This window comes from Nilaparvata lugens, chromosome 3 (genome assembly GCF_014356525.2).
Source record: "Nilaparvata lugens isolate BPH chromosome 3, ASM1435652v1, whole genome shotgun sequence".
Classification (NCBI taxonomy): domain Eukaryota; kingdom Metazoa; phylum Arthropoda; class Insecta; order Hemiptera; family Delphacidae; genus Nilaparvata; species Nilaparvata lugens.
In genome coordinates this window covers 20,384,119-20,400,811 of record NC_052506.1, presented here as the reverse complement: position 1 = coordinate 20,400,811, position 16,693 = coordinate 20,384,119, and the positions used below count along the sequence as shown (strand labels likewise).

At 34.2% G+C, this 16,693-nt stretch overlaps 1 protein-coding gene across 1 annotated transcript in view; it reads right to left on the bottom strand.

Annotated features, from left to right (window-relative positions):
• LOC111049072 (cardioacceleratory peptide receptor) overlaps nt 1-16,693 on the bottom strand; it is a 52,851-nt gene that overhangs the window by 1,087 nt on the left and 35,071 nt on the right. The window contains exons 3-6 of the mRNA XM_022335078.2: nt 12,074-12,177; nt 6,117-6,210; nt 3,154-3,411; nt 1,305-1,400 (exon numbers count right to left, since the gene is read on the bottom strand). Coding sequence (XP_022190770.1) covers nt 1,305-1,400; nt 3,154-3,411; nt 6,117-6,210; nt 12,074-12,177 — 552 coding nt within the window. The remainder of the gene's footprint in view (nt 1-1,304; nt 1,401-3,153; nt 3,412-6,116; nt 6,211-12,073; nt 12,178-16,693) is intronic.

The window sequence follows — 16,693 nt, the reverse complement described above, 5'->3', positions numbered from 1 at the left end:
GATTGGGGTACAGTAGAACTCCAATTATCCGAACTTTGACTATCCGAATCGCCGATTATCCGAATCACTTTCAGAGAAAAATTTGTCCAAAAAAAAGCCCAAGTGCGCTATAATTCTTCCCCCTGCGATGCCAGTGTTTGCGCGTTCACTATTGTCCTTCCCTTGTACATAAGTACATTTTATTAATATTTGGAACATGTGAAAATATAATGTTTCTTTCATTTAATTCAATAAAAAAATAGTACAATATTAAAACGGAGCTTTTTTTCTCTCCAATGGAAATTTAAAAAAAAACTCCGATTATCCGAATATTTGATATCCGAATGGGTCCCGGTCCCCATTAATTCGGATAATTGGTGTTCTACTGTATTTCTGTATACAAATGTTCAATATCTCAAAATATATATAATTTTTGAAAGTAGAAATAAAAACTCCAATAGTAGAAATTTCATTGAGATAGTTTTGGGCATTAGCCTGTTGTGCCTTTCATAGAAGCGTAATGATTGTACATTATTGAATAAATTAATGAACAAATGAAAACTCACGCTGTGATTGTGATACGGTACCGTGATAATTATTTACTCTCTAGTTGTGCTGTATTACGCCAAGTTCAACCTATCATGCTTTCAGAAATAATTAATATTTATTTTATTTAGCGTATGGCAGATACACAACAAATACATAGCTCATGAGTCTCAAATGCCTAGATATACACTGTATATTTCCAAATTCTTTGAGATGTTGTGTAGTTTTCGGTCAGGAGAACATAAGTTTGTCTGACCGCCATTATTTGCTAGTCCATTTAGTGGTACCCAATGTGCACCATGGAGGCGAACTAGCGTTACACTCATAAGTCTGATTGCTGGAATAGTTAATAAATAGAACTAGTTGAAAATTTTTGGAAAAATTGTCATTTTTCTCTAATCATATTATAGAGTCTGACAGCCCTTTCCTGCATATTGAAAATGTCTTGTGCTTATGAAGAACAGCCCCAGACTATTACGCCAGATGAAATATGCGATTAGAAACACCAAAATAAGCCTGACGTGGTCTATCCTGGTCCAGTTTCCCACATAATCGTCCAAGGGCAAACACACTGCTGCTCAACTCACTATGTATACTATTCAGACCATCAATGTGTTGTGCTCACAATGTGTTGAGTAGTCAATAACTATTCCTATTCCAATCTCTCAACATTTCTCCCATCTTTCCATTATGTTGCATTAACTAGTATGGAGTTTTGACTACTGGGGTAATGTTTTATAATACAATGAAAAATATTATTGACAACTGAGTCAACCTACCGAGTACAATGATGAATGTCATCTTGACAGTCTTTACTTTCGCCTGTGGAATAATTCCTCTTGAGCTGGCTCTCCTTGTGTCATCATTGGTTGGTTCTGTAAATCAGTTGGTAAGACAAAAATTAGTTATAAGATAGAACAAATTAATGTTCAAATCATAAGCTAAGAACATTCAATAAATTTAAACTAGTGAGCCCCTCGGGCTGGAGAGCTCGCACAAGAACAATAGTACTGGTTATGAAATCCACAAATTGTAATTATAATTAGTGCATAAGTAAAAGTAATTAAGTTATGTGAAATAGTATAACTTATTGATTATAAGTTACTCTATGGTACCCTTTGAATGGTTATTGGGTATGGATCCAATCTTGAAAAATGATTATCAATAATATCCTTCCCATAAACACTTTACTTGAAGAGAGAGGGGGTGAGAGCACTACCTCCGTAAACAAAGCCGTAGTGCATTTGTGTGACGTCAGCACAGGTAGATCTCCTACAACAATAAAAATTTGCTGATTTCAGCTGATCTATATCAGCTAGTGTTTTTATTGGTGTAGGAGCCTTACCTGTGCTGACGTCACACGATAGCTTTGTTCACGGAGGTAGTGGTGAGAGATAGTGTGTGTGTAGGAAAGGTGATGATAGATAATGTCAAAATCATGGCGTAACGATAACGGACCAATGGCAGCAAATCACGCCTCCAAGCTACCGATACTCTCTCCTGATTGGTGGATTGGAACGCCTGCTTATATAGTCCTCAATTCTGGTAGGTGGCACCTGTTACTGGATTTTATCTGTACACTCGATAACATTTCTGTGTCCAACTATAGAAAAATTTATTGTCCAATGCTCACTGGAGAGACTAGGCTCGGGTGAGGTTTATATAGCACGAACACACTACTGGTGTCTAGAACTACAGGTCCTAAGTGAGATAGGGTGATATTCACTCTATCGAGATATCAGTTGATCAAGAATCATTTTGAGTTGGCAACTTCAGTATGTCCTTTTCTTAGTTTGCCTAGCTCCTGTTGCTTTCAAAAAGTCCAGTATACTTTCTGTGGAAGTACACAGTATCATATAATCAATTCTAAAATCTTGAAAAACGTTTGAATAATCCCAGCATGTTGCCATTTAAAAGCAAAAACTTTACCCCTAACTTGACCATCAATATCTAACTGATTTCTCCCTAACCCATTCTCACTAATCCCCAACTGGTTTGCAACGCTGCAGCTGACTGTTTATCAGCCAGCAACGAAAACTCGATACCTTGTGACTTGACGAACTAAACGGCTCAACTTCCCACTTGTCTCAGTATCTCAAGAAATGGTCGAAATAAGCACTAGATGAACTGTGATTTCGACGAGCAGAGACCATACAAACTTTCTAAGTTAAACGCTAAACCACGATTACTGGTTTTAAGAGGTCACATTTTATCGTGAGGTCAACGTTATAATGGCTGAATTTGATTGAAATTGGTGTTGCTATCTTTGTCTGTCATTCGACAAATAGTTACTCTATCCTCTTCCTCTATAGAAGGCAGTGTCAAGGTAGAGAATCGGCAACACTTTTCGCCTATCTTTCTCTACTGTCATCATAACGTGAACATCACTTGGGCCCAAGTGTCAAATTCCGGGGTTTAAACGATCTGCTGATTTATCTCCATTCAAACCAATGACCCAGATTACATATTTGTTCATTTATGTAGCAAACAGCACTGATAGGAAAACATTGGTAGATGAAATACTTATGAGGCAATCCCTATGAGGCAATATTGTATTCTAGGTGCATTGGCTCAAACTGAGTTGGTGCATAATATGCGTTAATGAATAAAATGAATAACCCGACTCACTGATGGAGAAGAGCTTTGACTTGGCCCATATAGTGGTGACAATGAGCGCATAGCAGACAGAGATGACGAACGCTGGTGCGACAAAGATGGCGGTGGCAACCAGGGTCATGTAGACCTGCCACTGCCAGGGCTCGGCGAACTCGATCCAACACTGCAGTCTGCCCTGGATCACACGCTCGTTGTACAGGATCGCGATCGGGATCGACAACACTGTTGCCAACAGCCACGCCATGCTTACTAGCACTCTTGCTCGTCTCCCTGCAATAATATACAATCACATGAGTAACATAATATTGATATGACTGATATCAAGAGTAATAGCATAGAGAAAAAATAGCGTAACTTATGCTATTGTTTCTCTATGGTGATAGTCAGTGATAGTATGGAGTCTTCCAGCTACAGTGAAGGCCAAGCTAGACGAAGCGTTTTTCAGGCGTTCACTTTTCAGACGAGTTGGCAGGGCAAGAACTTCTCCAAGTGGCTAATTATCAGTTGATTCCTGAACGCCAACCCAATCAGCTAAACGGAGAGCTTCCTGCTCTGCCGACACGTCTGGAAACGCCTGATAAAACGCTTTGTGTAGCTTGGTCCTATAGGTGCGAACAGAACGAGTAAGTCGCTATGAAGATCGTAGCCACTAAACAGCTGTGCAATGATGAAAAAATTCGGACTTATTGATATAGATTGTATAGATAGAACTCTCGGGAGCTGAAATTTACCCATCGACCTAACCGTTCGGTTAGTACCCTTCTCCTACTATTTCCTTAATCGGTTTTCTTTGTATTTTGTGAAATCCAGTTAGCTGGTTAACATCTTCAAGAATGATTTCTCAATGTAATTATTGGACGAATTCCTAAGTCAGTCACTAATTATGATTAAATATAAATCGACTGACTGATTTCATTCAGACTTCAAGTTCACCACTTGGGGTCGGTTTCTCATAAATCAAATCAAATAAAATTTATTCATCAAAAACAATTACATTACAAATAAGAATACTATAAAAATTAGAACAATTAAGTTTTATACATTAAATGATTTCTCAATAGGCAAAGATAATTCAATGAATGAATATACACCCCACTATAAATTATATGTGTTGGGGTATAAGTTATAAGTTACTTGTTGCGGGTTGTAATTACTATTTACGAACTTCATTTTCAGATATTATGGGTTTAAAGTTTTTTATAATAAAATTAGTAAAAAGTTATAATACTAATGGAATTTAGTAGATAGATATTAATGTTCTATTAAGGATAGATATAAGAGAGTTAATTTTTAGAAAAACGAAAAACTAGTAAAGAAAAGAATGACGAATGTTGCCCTCATAAGCTAAAGTCTTGTGCATGAGGGTGTTATGGTGATGACGATGAATGGAGCTGCAGTTTCATCTGGGAATCACTGTCAGTTAACAGCAAGTAAAGTGAATGTAAGTAAGTAAGTTAAGTGAAAAGTAAGTGATTCTAAATCTATACCTGATAATAGTTAGAGTTGAATATTGAACTCAAGCGGTTATCATACTAACGGGAATACCCAGCTACTGACGCTAATCTTTAGAGACGCACGTTATCCTAACGTGATATTACCTTCAAGGATCCAATTCCTCTTCAACCACACCATGTGGTTTGTTTCTAATAATGCTCATTTCTCAATTGTATGGGATAGTCCATCCAGTAGCTATTCTTCACTTTATGTAAAATTCATATTAGAAATACTCTACAATGTTCAAGGACAAATTTAAAATGGTGGTCCATATTTATCTCAGTAATTCACAGTACACGATAGCGTTCAAAACACCCCATTCAAAAAACTTCCATCTTCTAATAGCCTGCTAATTCAATTTGAATAGAAGATTATCGTGAACAAGTTTTGTTCACTGCAGACAACATAGCGGAGTTGGTTTGCCCGTCTTAATTGCGTTGAGGGAGGGCGAAAAGTGCATTACAAAGGTCTCAGCTGTGTACTTCAACCACTGGAAATCGTCGATTTCATCTTCATTAACGAGAACTGAGTTTTGTGAGTGGTTCCGCCGGTACGTGGCCTCTCACATCCAATGAGCGTGTTTAATGAGAGGGAATGCCTTTTTATTGCATTAGTTCGAGCGTACTTTCCAAGGTGTGCCTGAGCGCTCTATTCACTGAAAACCCTCGTTGTACAGCCAAAATTCTTCATAATCAAGGCTTATTATTCTTCCTCTAACTCAATTATCAGTTCTTCGCTTCTTCATTTTGTTGATTACATGATTATTTTCTCAAAAACTACAGTAACTTATTTTTAAAATTCATTTCAGGTCATGTAACATTCAGAATCTCAAGCCTACAATCAAAAAATAAGAAAGATAAGCCTCAAGTTTCTTTAGTCAACGCTATGATCTCCACTGAGATCTGTCCAGCAATCTGAATTGATTCAATCGTAGAGAAAAAATAGAAATATGAACTTTCTGCATCTTTTCTTTACTATTTAAATAATGATCAATTATTTTATAATTTCATTGAATTATTCATTATTGAATACGCTACTCCATATAAAATTATTGATATGATAATACGTTTGGATTAGATTACAGTAGTGGAAAGTTCACTTCTTTGAATTCCAACCCAGCAATATTATTGGATTCAACCATATAGGAAAGGGAAGATAGCAAGATGAACTTGAGGTATCTTTTCTCCATTATTGAACCATCAAAATGAGAAGTTAGTTTGTCTACATTCCAAAATAAAATTGTATTTAGTGGATTTTTCAAGTGTTTTTTCCATCTTCTTCCTGGGAATATGTATTTTTCGCTTTCATCAGTTATTCATTTAGAATTATTATTTGTATACAATATAGTATATGATACATGTCTAGTTAACATACATGAATCAGATAGTTCATTCGTAGAGAAACAGATACATTTCAGAAAATCAGAAACGGATCTAATTTCTTATAGGGAAAATTACGAATAATATAATTGTTTTACTCACAACTTCCTGATAGATTCATTGGATACTTTATAGCATAATAGCGATCGATGCTCAGTGCAACCAACACATAAGTCGATGAATAGGTGACCAGAGCCTGTGAGAAAAGAAGCAAATAATTTTTTATTGTCAAAAGCATCAAATACAATAACAACGTCAATTTGAAAAATACCTTACATGCATTATTCAAACATCTATGTGTATTTGATTACATGGATTTATTCGAACATCTATTCTCAGTAGGTACAAAATTAATAAAATTGAATGTATTTCCATATACTACCAAAACTAAGCAACACAAATTTACTACCAACACACTTTTCTTCCTACTCTACTATTTATTATCATATACTACTCTAGTACATGGTCGTATTAGTACCATAGTCTAGTAGGTAATAAGCTATTATGACCTGTACTGTGAACTTCCACTATTTTATAATATTATTTTGTGTAGTTACTTCTGATTTTGTATTATACAGTATAATAAGACTCCGTAAAAGTATTTTTTGTTCACACTTCTTGTTTTTTTTTAAATGGAACAAACTCGACATTTTTTACTTTACTTCTTTGAGCCCACGCTCATACGATATATTTTCACTGGATATTGATACACTTTCATATAATTTTATATTCAACATCAAAATATTAAATTATTATCCTATGATTTTTGGGATATCAAATGAATAGAATTGAATGGATATTTTTATTTGAAGTAGTCTATTACTACCATTCATTCTATTATTTGTCAAGTTACAGATGGAAATTACTGAGATATTGCAATTATTCAAATGCTAATGAATTAATTATATCATTGAACGAAAATCCAAATTAAATGCTGTAATTCACATCGAATTTCCATCTAGCTGTTTACCCTGTTGTCAATATTTGCAGTAGCAGAAGTCTTCGGGGTGAATTACAGCATTAAATTTGGATTTTCGTTTAATAATATAATTTGTCAAGTTGTTTTTATAATCTAATATTCTGAAAATATTTTCAAATTAATTAAGAATGACTTTTGTCAGTAGCAGTGAGTCTGATGCTAAGCTGGATCCAACTATTACTGGAATAGATGAATTTGAGACATGGAGTGGCTCTCTTTCCGCTGAGCGGTCTGGCGCGTTCCCAAACCGGGGCATCTCATTATTCAGAAACGTCCGTTCCTCCACCATTCCTTGAGCTGTCTCTGCAACTTGGCTTCAAGGGCTCCACAATTCCACCAAAAGTATTTTCACTTGACTCTCACACCCTCCAAATAATCGTCTATTTTCTTGTCTGCTTTCCAGTTTCCAAAACAAACATTGCAGAAAAGTAGTAGAGAAGGTTGACCACGGAATTTCGTTCTCATCAAAGGGTCTATTTTTTCTTCGATTTTACTAGATTCATCTTGAGATTGGTGTTCTCAAATGTACTTGAATTGAGATTTGTCAGATCTGATTTAAATACTCTACGTTGCTAATATGTTAACATTCAGTAGGTTTCAGATTTCATAGACCATAATTTTTCAAACAAATCAACACTATTTCGGACTATGTTCAACCTTATCTAAATTTGGGAGAGGAATAGCTCAAGGTTACCTTATTTTTTTCCTCCCTATCATTTTGATGATGTACTTATTGTATTAATCAATAAAGTTACCTGCTATTTGACTTTTATATACACTTATTTGTCTTTTAAGAGCACGAAATGTTTCGACTCCATCTATGATACTGAGAAAAATCATGTAGATATTGTATGAATAATGCTCATTCAGCTAGAAGAGCATTACAAGCCCAGCGAATGTGTTGTTTTGAAAAATGTGATAAAGCTATTCTTATAAAGCTTGTGCCGAGCACTCCTTTTAATTCAGGCCTTTTCCCTAGTTATAATAGTAAATTTAATACGCAATAGACTAGAGCCATTATTGTGAGTTAGCGAAATAAATTATTTTCTCTCTCTATTATGAACGGCCATGACTTCGAGTTTCCCATGATAGATATTTAAAAATTGTGGCTCCGAGTCGTCGAGGAATGTAGATTATGGAATTATCTCTAAAACTTAGCCTTCGTGTCGCGACATAGTGTGCAATAAGTTGGAAAACAGCAAGCATTGAAATTATAACAAACTACCGATTTTGCAGTTACTATTTGGTCCAAAGGCTCTAGAAGCCACGCGACGATTGGTCAAATTGATTCCCTTCGCCCAATAGGAGACCTGTTTCTAAATACAGTAGTGGGGATTCCCAGTCGAGAGACCAGATTACGTTTCGGAGGACACTTTGCTAGGAGCACTACGAGAGTAAAGATGTAGTCACTATGTTTCGCCCTTTTGGGCAGGTTTATAAGTTTATTTCATTAGTTAATGTAGGAGCTAGTTTTATTTTTATTAAGTTTAAATTTTCTAGTAGTGCCATGTCCTGAAAGGTTTAATTGTGTTTCTTCATCATGTACGAATAATTGTTTCTTCAAATAACCGCTAAGGTACGTAAAATAAGGTTAAAATATAATTTAGGGAATTTAATTGATTGAAACTTCCATAAGAGTATGAATTAATTAAGCCTGTTATTTTTCAAGTTAATAATATTGATTGAGAATAATCCTTTTGATTTTATTAGTGATGGAAGATAATTATAATTTTTTTTCTAAAGAAGTATAGAAAGTTTTCAGTTACATTACATTTGAGTTATTGTTTCTGGAGATATATTATCGTAGAGTATTGCTGAAAGTCAGGAAGATAGCCTTTAAATTGGAATGAAATTTTTCAGATTATGTTCATATTGAGTTTATGACATTTTATATTTTTCAGACTCTGTTTTCTTATGTCATTAAGGCTTTCGAATGATTTAGTAAATTTTTACGATAGAAATCTTAATAGACGAAGAAAAAAGTTTTTCTTTTCCATGAAATTAATATTAATACATGTTGGCTAGCGCACAAGCTTCCAACAATACTAGTCGAGCTACTATATGAAAAATTATATTTGATTTTGCAAACCAAACGAAAAATATGATATAAGTTAGCATCATTTCAATCTGAATTATTCCTTTCCTAAGAGTATTATATCAATTTATATAAAAGTTAACATCATAATTAATGAAGTATTCATTTTTCTAAAAGCATTATATTAATTTATCACGGTGTTTTCATAAATGTTGCATTGTATATTAATGACACTCTGGCAAGTAAATTTGTTTTAAATCTGTTAAATTTTGAGAATGAAATCAGAACGTCAAGATAAAATCTAAATTAAATAATTGAATAAACTCCTGTTTTAGCTTTTGATGAATTGTAGGAAGAGTTAGAAATTAATTCTGTAATACATTTATTTACAGCGGTTCATGTGTGTCCCCAAACCAACTTCTTGTACTACCACCCCTTTGGTTCCGCAACTTTATGTAACACCGCTTCAAGACACCCGTTCAGACGACAGGTCTAGGGACGTAAGAGGACTTCGCCGTCAAGCCAAATTCAACCGGTAAAAGTTCACCGCCAAAAACAAGGTACTGTAACCCCGACGATAAAGCAACGTACAGACCAACGAAAGTGCAGTGTAGTGAAACAAGGTTCATTCGAGAATGTCAATCAAAAGTGGGGATTCAAAATTATTATGAAATGGGTTATATGGGTTACTATCGACGAAACTTGTGTTCAACGGGCTTTTCTTTCTTGAGTAATTTTATGTTGAAATTAACTTGTTATTTGATGACTGATATTGTTTGGTTTTGTGACGTATTGCTATCTAAACGGGGATAGTAATGCGCCCCCGAATCAGATGAAGAATGTCAACAAAGTAACATGAAATTGTTGTTTCTGTTGTTCGATTTTAGTTGCCAATGTTTATTGAAGCTGTTTGTATTTTTCAATTATTTCAAATTGTAGTGTTATTCTATAGTATAAACCTATTAAATCAGGCATGGCAAGATTAATTGAAGTTTTCTTGACTCTAGCCCGTTCACCTGCATGAATTAGGTATAGACTCAGGTATTTTCTAGATGTGTCGGCCTATTTCTAAATTCTAAATTTTATTCAAAATTATCTTTTTTATCATCTTTAAAAAAGTCAGGCATACAACTGCGCCACTGCTGCTGAATGTTTAGCGAAAGGCACAAGCTAAATTTTAAGAGTTTACTTGACTAAATCAGATTTCATTGTACTTGATTTGATTATAGAAACATGGATAATCAATCTTTCACTCCCAATGTATTCTGTATCGCATATAATCTATTCAATTTTTTTAATCCAATACTTGATTAGTCATAATAGTAGACCTACTGTAGCAAATTATTCAGAGAACCTTCAGTGAATAATCCAGCTTCTGGATGAAATTTGAAAAATCCTTTTCAAATTATTTTTCAAAGCCATCAAGATCATGATTAAATTGAAAAAAAATCAAACTATGCTGTTACGGTTACAATGGAGAATAACATTTAAATTTCAAATAAATAATTTAATTCAATAATTGAGTTCCTTAGAAATGCTGTCTATGCAACCCGCACTATAAGTGAGGTCCACGTTATAATGACAGTGGATAAAGATAGAAGAATAGCGATGCCGATTCTCTTCATTGATGAATTATATTTCTACATTGTCAAAAACATAATTGGCATCGTTGTGGACCTAGAAAAGGATAGTAACACCGGCTTTGTCGAATGATAGACAAGGATGGCAAAACCAAAGTTGATCAAATACTGTCATTATAACGTGGACCTCACTATACAATATTGGCATCAAGTGTGAAAACTGAAATCAACTTGACCTTGAAGTTGTACTCGTAGTACCGGTACTTCTCCATGACTTTCACTTCTCTTTCTCTCTCAGACACCCACTCACTTTCCACATTCTATCATTGTTCAACAGGTGTTAAGCGGGTAGCCTACTCCAGCCTTGAATCAAATAATTCACTGTATTTTCATTTTACAAATACTTTATTGCGATTTATTGATTGAGTCCATCAACTGATTTTCTAAGATTGTACTTGGTTGTGCTTGGTTGTTGAGGGGGATGACAACAAGGTGTCTAGATTGAACAATTCTGCTCCAATTTCTATTAAATTAATAAAAACAAGAGCGAGATTTAATAGCCGATTTTTGAAAATAATAGTTCTATAAGCAAGAAGCATTCAAATTATAGTAACGTCAACAATGTTATTGACATTTTAATGGGGACGTCTTTTTCAAATTCAAACCCCAGACAAAACAAAGAAACGATTAAATTTAGCTACTGCTATGTTAGTGTTTCTTGACACATTGATTACATTACGATAAGCTCAAGGAGTACTTTGCTAACTTGTCGTCAGAGGAACAATTCTAATTCCAATGGGAACGGGCATCTCCACAATCAATACCTACAGGAGCTTGTCATTTGTATTCATGCTCACGAGTCTTGATTAGCCAGTACTCTTTAGTAGCAATTCGGCTAGTGATTGTTATGCTGTTATCACGTATCCTTTCCTCTTCCTCTTCTTTTTAACTACTCTCGTCCTTTTCATACTCTTCTTCATCATGTTCCTCACCATCACTTATTTTCCCGCCTTTCCATTAAACTTGGAATAGAGTACTTTAAAAGCAAGAAGGACAATTTTTATTTATCCAGAATGTACGAGCAAGTTAATCATCTATTTCATTCATTATTTGCTTATGACCTTCAAAAATATTATTTTCATAATCTCATAATAATAGTTCATTTGGGGGAATATGTTATTTCCAAATTCGATTGAAATCAAAATTAAATTATTCTCATGATTATTCTTCCTTAGTTTATCACACTAAAAGGTTTGACAACCTAGTGTTAGAACTAGAACTTTGGACTTTGAAAGATCCATTAATAGTGATTTTATTACTATAATATTATGATACTTCATTTAAATCTTCATCAATGATAACATTCGTTTCAATAATCGACGAATGTTCACAATAATGAACATTATTTGTTGCATCATCAATTAATTCTCATTAAAGATTAAGATTCTAGGGTACAACAACTTACTTGTGAAAATTTAACTATCTTGCAGGCCGTATTACCAGCATTCCATGCTATTGTGCTTCTCCAGATAATGTCAGTCAGGACACTCAGCAATCCCACGCATAGATCTGAAAAACATTATCTCCATAGAAAATTCAATAGTTTTATAGACAATTACAATATCATTATATTAAATTATTTAGTCTTAATCATCAAGCTATAAATAAGTGCCTAGTATATCTGAATAGTCAATAAAAATCTTGAGCGCCAGAAAAATGTTACAAACAACTAAAACTCATAACTGTCAAGTTATGTATGATGTGAGCTATTCGGCCCCAAGCATCCAGCAGATATACTGAGTGCAATACTCATCTGATCAGAGTGATTGGATACGATGTTAAAACTGCTACCTCTGTCACTACTTCCTGGAAGGGCAACCATTTCCGGATGATTGAATTTTTTTAAGAAGGTATTTTTTTAAAGTTCATACATTTTGAAACCATTCCGTTATCAGATGAGCTTCGCATCTTATCAGATTGGGTACGATGTTAACTACAATAACTGTCACTACTACCTGAAAGTGCAACCATTTTCGGGTTGATTGGCTAATACTAAAGTCATCATAGTACAATTTTTATAAATTTTTGACATTCTTAATTTCGCTATTGTGTTTCAATGAACGAATGAATCAATAAATATATTTTGAAAGCTTCCTGTCGCCAGATGAGCACTGCAGTTTCAGCTCAAGAATGATGAAACAAATGTTTCAGAAAGGGAAGCGATAGTGCAAGTGAACTAGGATGTAGTTTGTAATGCTACCCTCACCAGACATGACTAGACAGAAGGACAGACGCTGGAGGGTGTTCCCAATCTTGGAACACGATCCCAGATCATGTAATGGCCAACAATCTGTCTCCACCTCTTGACATTGTTTGATGTAATTCGACCTATGCACCATCCCGTTCAGCGCTATCCCCTTCAGACTGCACAAAGCAAACCTTGTCTCTCACCAGACGTTCGGCTCTTAGCTGCACTCCACATTATCATCAGATTTAGAATCTCCTACTATTACGGGATGGTATAGATTGCACTACTTACCGTCTTGCCACTAGCATGCAATCATTTTTTTTAGTACAATAATAATGAGTTTTTCGTTGATTATCTTTGTTTTCAAAGAGAAGTTTCGAAATTCATAGAATTATTCATGATTTATGATTAGAGGGTTTTATGATCTTATACCAATTTATTGTCTTTCAATGACATGACCGAACTTGAAAAAAGATAAAAGCGTACTAGTTATTAAAATAGAAACAATTCATATTTGATTAATAATTTTCATTAATTTTCCATAACAAGCAAATGGTATTCAGAGTCTGCAAGGGCAGGTAGTTTATAGATTTTTCAGTCTCATTGCTGAATTCATCGTTTGAGGGTAAATGCTTTTATGGTTTATTTTGAGCTTGCCAGTTTGATATGATAAGCTACCATCTACAATCCACACCATTGTCATCAATCTGAAGGAAATTATTATTCTGAATGAAGTGCAGCTCAAAATAGTAGAATTATTTTTCCAACTGTACTTTTTAAAAGAGTACCTTGACTTGTATTCTGGTAATAGGAAGATACTACTGGCTAAAAGAATAGAAACATCTAAAAAGCTGTTTTTCTATGGATACATATTCAGGCTAACCGTACTAAAATGGTGATGCTACCAGGGAAAGATATTAATGAGTCATACTACGAATGGTTATTCCACAGTCTGAAGGCTGAAAAGTGTTTAAAAACAAAAATATAAAGCTGATAAAGACATAGCTCATTTTAAACGAGTGGAAAGGATCTATTTATAGCAAATAACTATAAATAAATACATAGAACTCGAAGTTCTATGGAGAACTTATCTATTGATAACTTTATCTATTGATATTCGAAGTTCTATGAAGTTCCGTAGATAATGGACAGACTTAACTTGATGCTACTCTTGTGCTTCAAAATATCATGAACTTTTCCAAATTTATGCCTTTAAAAATCGAATATGGAAGAAGTTGGTCGATTCAATGGTGACGGGTATTTTCATCTCTATCTCATAGAACAGGAGAGGCTTCTGGCCACAGCTATTTTTCTGGGAAACAAACGTTAATTGCTCTGGAAAAACAGATACATTGTGCCGGCGGCAGCGGCATTCATATTTTTCATTTTTAAGCTAGAAAATATTTGTTCCATATTGAGATGATAAACTACGAGGCCGATCTGTCTTAATGATTTCCACGTTTTTTACTATCCACATTACAACGGGCTTCGAAAGTCAGAAAAAGAGTGGAATCATTCATGGCGATCATAAATCATGCAAACTCTCATCTCTCGCTTTACAGTTTGCTCACTGAGATTTTATTTCCTCTGTGCCACAAAAGATCAAGGTTGAATTGATGGTATTTTCTTACAACGTCAGTGATACTCATATAATTGGACTGCTTCGTATAAGAGCAATGAAAGAATCTATTGGTTGGACATTTTACTCGTATATTACGAGTTTTCATGTTCGTATTTCTTGAATTAATATATCAAAATGTAGTGTATATGCTTCTCATAGACTAGGTATTTATTCATAATAATATATAATTTTACTTTATCCAATTTTCATGTTCATTCATTATTTGATTGAGCTCAATGGAATATATAATATATATTCTATATAACATATTTCAAATAACTTACTCTAAGAAATCCACAATAATTATTTGTCCAGAAAAGACAAAACATTCAATGAGATTGATTTAATCAAATGAATTTGAATACGAATGGTGATAAGTGACGCTAATCCTACCCATATGAGAGAACAGCAATGAAAAATCACCTATGAGTTTAGCCTACTCATTTTATCACGTCAAAGCTGTGAAAACTCATTTTTCAAGAGTTGCACGAGTGGTGAAATGGTAGGATATTCAAATGATAATTCAATGTCTGCTGTGTGATAAATGGTTCAAATGTGCAGCTCTCAATATTTATTTCCAATAAATTGATTGATGGATTGAATTTAGAAATAATATTTCATTTGCTGGGATCCACCGATATTTTTGAAAATGTATCCAGTATCGTATGATGAATGGATCCTTTTGAAATTGATGGGACTGTGAATGAAGTGTACAGATACATGGATGCTATAGGAAATAGATAAAAAATTTATCTGGATAGATGAGACTGAGAAGAGCACAAAAGCTCTTTTCAAGTAGCTGCTCCCTTTTCAACAAACCATTAGGGGCTATTTCAACATCGATTGTCTTCTGGCAAGAGTCCAATTGTTCATCGCGTGCTCGACTAAGTGTTCTTTTCCGGTACAGCAAAAATTATTTGTACCGAAAACCCCATTGCTCAAAAATCAGAACAATTCCATCATATACTGCTTCATTTTTGAGGAAGGAGAGCATATTCTGATATTGCACCACAATATTGCAGAATTATGCATTATGAAGAGAATCAATATTGAAATTCAATGAATAAATTATTATATTGATTAAGTATATTCCTACTTGTTCATCCAGTCATGGATGAGTATTCAATTGGATTTTTCAAATAAGGCAATTGAATAAGTCATGTTAAAAAGGAATGAATAGGAACGAATTAGTCTTGAAATAACATGTTTTTCTCTTGTCATATCAAGCGTATTCTTCAACGTGAACGCCGAGTAATCCACTGTAACAAAATTTGCAAGTAACAACAATAGAGTATCATTTTATTGATTCATAAATCTTATTACAGTATTCTAAAGCATTCTAATTGAAAAACATTATCTTTCCAACTCTTTTCTTAATTTTCATTCCTTTTTTTGCGGCTGTAACTGTTTCATGAGATAATTGGTAATTATTATGGGAATCATAATTGAATCAAAAAAATATATAATTGAGAGAATGAGACACTCTCGATCTAAAAAATATGGAAGAATTGAGAATTATGAATGAGCAAAAAATAGGCTTACATCGTCACATGACAAAAAAAGGCTTAAAACGACAAGATCTGAAAATGAAGTCTGTATGGAGAGCATTTACATTTTTGCAAGTATGGAAATTTTTGCATGTAGCGAAAAGCTCAACTTGAATAAATGTTTATGCAGAAGCGAGAATTGAATGTAGAGCGCTCTTATCTCCACAACATGGCACTGGTCACTTAATACATTGCGCGACCGATAAGCTATCAGCTCCAGTCGAGTCGACAGCGCTGTAAACCAACTACTAGTCTGTTTTTCTAGCCACTTTTTCAAAATGATTTACAAACAAGCGAACACTCCTTCCATAAAACGAGCTTTCACAGCCTCATCTATGATATAAAATTGAATCATGAGCATTATTTCAATTAGAGTGAAAGTTCTGTCGATAGTAATATGAAGTTTGAAATTTAGTTCGAGGAACTTGGTTTGAAATTAGTTCACTAATTGGGAATTTTCCCCCTTCAATAGGAGATGTGGTGGAAAGGTATTGACGTCTCATGATTTGTGTAGCCGGGTAGCCACTCTACAGACTCAATTGGAATCCTGATCAATAAACGTAAAGTTGACATCAAGACACTTAAGAATGGAGTTCTCATATTTGATAAGAAGACTTGAAATTGTCACAATCATTCATTCATTCATAGGAGGAGCAATTTTGTGTTTTT